Below are 6,414 nucleotides of genomic sequence, written 5' to 3'. Positions count from 1 at the left end.
GCCCTGTTAATAAAGGATAGCACCGCGACTATATCACATTAAGCAAGACGATAGGATGTCTCGCTAAAGGGTCTAAAGTAATCGGGCCGACCCATTTGTGCACAGTCAATAAAGAAAAAAGAGGGGAGAAAAGGGAGCACGCAGGAGACTCAAACCCATGTCTCCTGGTTGACAGCAAGTGTGGCTAGCCACTGGGCTTGGCTCGAGTTAGTGATGGAGTAATATCGTGGGCCTACTTAAGAGGAAACGAGTCGGTTTTCCACTGTTTCTTCTCCGTTTTTTTTCAGATTTTGTTTTATTTTCTTTTGTTTTTTCACAGGTTTTTCTCCATTTTTTTCTCGGTTTTCATTGGTTTTTTCTTCTTTGTTTTATTTATTTATTTTTCTTCTCTGGTTTTTTCATTATTTTTTGTATTTGTTTCTTTTTATCATTATTTTCTTTTTTTGTTTGGTTTATTTTGTTTCTTTTTTGGTTTATTGTTTTCTTTGTTTCTTTTGGTTTTCATTCTAAATTATTTGCATAAGTCAACAACTTTTTTCTAATACACCTTTAACATTTTTCCAATACAATTTTAACATTTTTAATACATGGTCAACATTTGTTCTGTACACATTTAAAAATAATCAAATGCTTGATTAACATTTTCAAATACAAAATTAAAATTTTATAATAAATGATCAACATTTTTCTATGCACATTCAACATTTTTAAAAAGCTTGATTAACATTTTCTAAATGCAATGTTAACATTTTTTTGAACACATGGTCAACTAAACACGTTTAACATTTTTACAATGCTTAATTAAAAATAAATAAATACTTGTTTGAATATTTTTCAAATATTTGACTAACATTTTTATATATATGATCAAATTAATTCATCATTTTTACACATTTAACATTCTTCAGATGCTTGATTAACATTTTTGAAATACTTGTTAACCATTTTTAAGTGCTTGATTAACATTTTTATATGCATGGTTACATATTTTGCATCATTTTTTATACATGGTCAACTTTTTTGTATATACACATTTAACATTTTCCAAATGCCTGATTAACTTGTACAACATTTTTTCAAATGCTTGATTACAAAATTTAAATACATGATCAAATTATTTCGTACACTATTTTTGTATACATTATTCGTATACGTGATAAACATTTTATCTATACACATTTAACATCTTTCAAATACTTGGTTAACATTTTTCATATGTTTTATATAGAGTGATTTTTGTAATATATTTATTTAGAACATTTGAAAGTAGAAAAAAAAAGTAAAAATAAAAATAAATAAAAACATGAAAAAAATTACAATAAGTAGACATCAGTCTCCTCTTTTACAAAGAGAAATTTCTGTAATATATTTATTTTTGCGAACTCAATTCACTCATTGAGGAACTGCTAAATGACCTAAAAGAAAAAGCTAATCCCAGAGGTCAACCTTCAACCTTTTTCTTTGAATCTCGGGAAGGCTTTCTCGGGGAAAAAGCTAATTGAGGAACTGCTAAATGACCTAAAAGAAAAAGAGGAGACTGACTCCGACCTTTCAAAGCCATATCTCATCTGGTTGATAGTACAGGACTTCTCAGGTTTCATTGGGTTTTTTTCTTTCTTTCTTTTTTTTGTTTTTCTTTATTTCTTTGTTTCTTCTCTAGCTTTTTTATTCTTTTTGCATTTGTTTCTTTGTTTTTTATTTTATTTTCTTGTTTAGTTTATATTGTTTTTTGTCTATATTTTTTATTTTCATTGTTTCTTTTGGTTTTCTTTCTATGTTTTTTTGTATATGTGAATTTTTTTTTCTAATACACCTTACATTTTTCAAATAGAAATTTAACATTTTTTAATACATGGTTAACATTTTTTGTACACATTTAAAAATAATCAAATGCTTTAATAACGTTTTCAAATAAAAGATTAAATTTTTTAATGAATGGTCAACAATTTTTTAATGAATGATTAACATTTCTTAAATACAATATTAACATTTTTTGAACACATGGTCTACTAAACACATTTAACATTTTTCAAATGCTTAACTAAAAAATTAAATATTGTTTGAATATTTTTCAAATATTTGACTAACATTTTATATACATGGTCTAAAAATTTCATCATTTTTTAATACATGTTAAACATTTTTTATACATATTTAACAGTTTTCAAATGCTTGATTAGCATTTTTGAAATACTTGTTAAGCATTTTTAAAAATCTTGATTAACATTTTTATATACAAGATTATATATTTTGCATCATTTTTTTACATAAATGGTCAACTTGTTTTCTATACACATTAACATTTTCCAAATGCTTGATTAACACTTGCACATCATTTTTTCAAATGCTTGATTACAAAATTTAAATGCATGATCAAATTGTTTTGTACACTTTTTTATAAATTATATATATACATTATAAATATTTTCTCTATACACATTTAACATTTTTTGAATACTTGGTTAACTTTTTTCAAATGTTTTATATAGAGTGATTTTTGTATATATTTATGTAGAACATTTGAAAGGACAAATAAAAGTTAATAGGAAAAGAAATAAAAAAACATGAAAGAACTAAAACAAAAAACGAGGATGTCATTCTTGCGCGGCTGAGCCGGCCTAACTCGCGCCACTCTTCAGCGAGGGTTCCTCCCGTCTCGCTGAATGCGAGATATAGGGGCGCCTCTCAGGATAGCGCGTCATGTGTGGCTTATATGAGAGAAAAAAGGAGTTAAATTCTGATAACTATGATTTTTTTTGCGGAGATAACTATGATTCTGCTACATCTGTATCTTCATTTTTTGTATTTACAAACAGATATTCTGGACTTCTTTTCAGAAAACGGTTGTGATCTTCTGATTATGCATATGGAACTACAATGAATGGGTGGATAGCTAACGGCAGTGATCCAATAATAGCAAATGTTCCACCATGTCAATGCCCGGGGATGTGATAGAGTAGATAGATATTAGGACGCTGGCACAAAGAATGAAAATGTAGGAAAGAAAGAAATAGGCCTATATCAGGCCTCTGTCACATTCCGAATCTGCTTCACCTAAGCTCAGTGCTTGCGTGCACACATCTTATGCGCGATGCGCCAAGGCGACCTCATCAAGATTGTGCCAGGTTCCCACAGAATTAATTCCATTGTAATCGTACACGCTTGTTCGTCTGGCCCACGTACCATCCATCTGTATTTGCCCACTTGTTCCATTTTCTGATGACATTGTTCTTCACCGACAGCTACTTGTGAAACTAAGCTTGCACTCCTATTAGTTCTTCAGATTTAGGCGGGAAATATGACGCGTTCGCTCAACATTTCGCTACATTCCCCACAAACTACATATGCATGTGTGCACGTTCTGTTCCTTCTCTCAGGATTCAGGAGTAAGGGCAAAGCTAGAGAACGGTGTCTGTTTGAAGTCTGAACCTTGCTTGGTCTGCACCCAAATGCTTGCAGGTGCAGCTTGCAGCTAGCTACGGAATACCGTGCGACAATGGCCACATGATTCCTGACCTTGGGGGCTCCTTTTCCCCTTGCTCCTGCCCAGCTTTGCTTCCTGCCGAGGCAATGCCATTGTCTCTGTCCCACACAAGGAACCTGGCCAGCAGTCTGCCATAATATATACGCAGCAATAGTCTACACAAGGGACCGACCATCCGTTCCTGCATTTCATCGAAGAAGATGGCTGACAATGCTGCCGAGGTGCAGCAGACACCTCAAGGTGAACACATTGCCGTTGTTCTTTTCTCGGCACAACATTCAGACTTGACTCAATGAACCTAAGCACATATATATGTATATGTTTTGATCAAACAGTTGTGGAGAAGAGCCAGGCCGCGGAGAAGAGCGAGAAGAAGGCGGAGCTGAAGCCCGATGAGGCGAAGAAGCTGATCGAGTTCATGGAGAGTAAGTACGACGAGCACGTGGCGAAGGTGGACTCGTTCGACGACTTCTACCACGCCATCTACGAGCTCATCCAGTAAGTTTTCTCCGAACCTTACATGCATTCAGTTCATGTCCATCGTGCATTCATCATCGCCGCTGAACGAACCCCCCAGGAAGTTCTGCGAGGAGCGCGGGCAGGTGCAGTACAGGATCCCGCCCAGGGAGAAGCTGCAGGAGGTGTACACGGTGAGTTAGTAGCCGCGTTCTTCAGTCCGGTCAGTACGTGTGGCTTGAATCGAGGGGGTGCTCATGTTCGTGTGGGCGTGCAGAAGCACCACAAGGCGGGGAGTGGCGAGGTGAAGCGGGAGGAGTTCGCAAAGATGAGCGGGGAGCTGGTGAAGCGGGACAGCTTCAGCTTCGGCAAGGCGACGACGGAGCTGCTCATGTTCCTGTTCGGCGCGCCCATGTGCGCGCTGGTGGCCAAGCGGGTCCTGCCGGGGCTGGGATGGCTCTCCGACGACACCGTCATTCCGCTCGCCACCTCCGGCGCCGTCGCCTTCCTTGTCCACACCAAAAAGCTCTGATCGATCGATCATGTCTCAACCGAGTGATTGTATATGGATATATGTGGCAGTAAAATAATGCGATGGCTCGGCTCAAATACTGATGCGAGAACAAATTCAACTGCAGTAATTGACTAGTAAACAAGAGTATCAGACTGCTGGGTTTTTTCTACGTATTTGTAATAAAAAGAATGGCGGCCAACGAAGGTTAGCTGGACGGGTAGAATAGTAATACTCCAAAGGCAAGGCACAAACACACGGGGAACCCAGGGGAGTGGCGTGTCCAACCACCGAAAATAGAGACCAGGAAGAAAAAAGGCACACCACTCTATATTTAAAAAATATAGTACTTACATACAAAGTTAAAACATTCTGAAAATGTTTTTGAACAAACCTGACCTTCTATTGTACTTGTTTAAAAAATCACAAAAATAAAACTCCCGTTGACAAAATTCTCAGTCAAAATAGTGTGAATAGTGACCTATAATGGCAATAAATTTTATTTTTTTGCCCTAAAGTCAACACTGGTTTTTTATTCATGAAAATTTAAATAGTAGTACAAAAGAAAGTCAAGTTTATTCTAAAACAACCTCTCAACTTGTTTTGCTTTTATTTTACGAGAATGCTATTTTCCTGCCGACTGGCAATTAGCGACAGGCACGTACGAGCCGTTGGATCCGCTTCTCGCGCTCGATAAACCGCTTGTTCAGTTCTAGCGCGTGAAAAAAGCTACCGAAAAATAAAATGAAGCACCAATAGGAGTCGAACCCACAACCAATTGGATGAAGCCCTCTACACGCAACCAACCGGTACATATAAATGTTCTGTTTTCCTACTAGTTTAACAGGATTTTATACCTTATTTAATGAGAGTGGGAAAGAAAAACAACATTGCCTTTGACCTAGAGACAAAACCATCTAGTCCAGGTTTTGTAAGGGCTGATGCATCATGTTGTATTTATCTCTCTTTTTGTAGTGATGAACATTTTTCTAGTGAAATAAACATTCCGCTCACATAGAATGAAGTTTTTTTCTCATGTGTCGTCAAGAAAAAAAAGTTTGTTTTGAAATATCCCCTGATAAATTCTTTGTAATGAGTTTGATAATTTATGCACCACAAATCTGATAGCTTACATACAAACATCGTTAACTTTTTGACCTAGAAAAAACCATTGAAAACATATTTCTCGATAACTTCTGTGTAAATAGTGTGGTAATACACGTGTCGCATACCCGATAACTTACATCTCAATATCATGGTAACTTTTATGCCAATGGAAATTTTCTTTAAACATACCCCTGATAAATTTTGTGTAAGTAGCGTGGTAACTTACGTACTACATACCTGCTAAATTAGGTACAAACACCATGGTATTTTTGCACCATGAGGGGGGGGGGGGGCTAACATCTATGTAAAAATAGGATGGTAAAATACACAGCGTAGATCTGATAACTAATGTATGGACATCGTGATAACTTTTTAACTGAGGAAAATTGTTCAAAACATAACCCCACTAAGTTATGTGTAAATAGCATTGCAATACGCACCACATACCTGATAAGTTATGGACAAACACCGTTGTAACTTTTGACCTAGTGGATAAAAGTTGTTGAAACATACATATGATAAGTTATTTGTAAGTAGCGTGGTAAGTTACATATTGTAGACCTGCTAAATTAGGTACAAACACCATGATAACTTTGAACCGGAAGAAAAAAATCGTTGCAAAGATACCCCCGGTAACATAAGTGTAAATAGCATGGTAAATTATACAGCGCGGAGCTGATAACTCATGTACGAATACCATGGTAACCTTTTTGACCCTCAGAAAAAAGTTGTTGAAAATATATCCCAGTAAGTTTTGCGTAAATAGCATGGTTTTTTTTAACGCATTACAGACCTGATAACTTATGCGCAAGCCCCCGATAATTCTGACTCGGAGATATTTTTATTAAAAATATAC

The 6,414-nt window shown here is 36.0% G+C and overlaps 1 protein-coding gene across 1 annotated transcript; it reads left to right on the top strand.

The window, feature by feature from the left end:
* The first annotated feature begins 3,566 nt into the window (after positions 1 to 3,566).
* Positions 3,567 to 4,601, top strand: LOC125526419. Its single transcript, XM_048691133.1, has 4 exons — positions 3,567 to 3,724; positions 3,820 to 3,982; positions 4,062 to 4,134; positions 4,218 to 4,601. The coding sequence occupies exons 1-4, from the start codon at positions 3,685 to 3,687 to the stop codon at positions 4,470 to 4,472; spliced, it is 531 nt and encodes a 176-aa protein (XP_048547090.1). The 5' UTR covers positions 3,567 to 3,684; the 3' UTR covers positions 4,473 to 4,601.
* Positions 4,602 to 6,414: the final 1,813 nt, after the last annotated feature.

Source organism: Triticum urartu, unplaced genomic scaffold (assembly GCF_003073215.2).
Source record: "Triticum urartu cultivar G1812 unplaced genomic scaffold, Tu2.1 TuUngrouped_contig_1002, whole genome shotgun sequence".
Taxonomy (NCBI): domain Eukaryota; kingdom Viridiplantae; phylum Streptophyta; class Magnoliopsida; order Poales; family Poaceae; genus Triticum; species Triticum urartu.
The sequence above is the reverse complement of the archived record's forward strand: the minus strand, read 5'-3'. Positions and strand labels throughout refer to the sequence as shown.

Coding starts and splice junctions, on each gene's coding strand:
- LOC125526419 (XM_048691133.1), top strand. CDS start 3,685: ATGGCTGACAATGCTGCCGAGGTGCAGCAGACACCTCAAG. Junction 3,725..3,819: donor GGTGCAGCAGACACCTCAAG/GTGAACACATTG, acceptor TTGATCAAACAG/TTGTGGAGAAGAGCCAGGCC. Junction 3,983..4,061: donor GCCATCTACGAGCTCATCCA/GTAAGTTTTCTC, acceptor CGAACCCCCCAG/GAAGTTCTGCGAGGAGCGCG.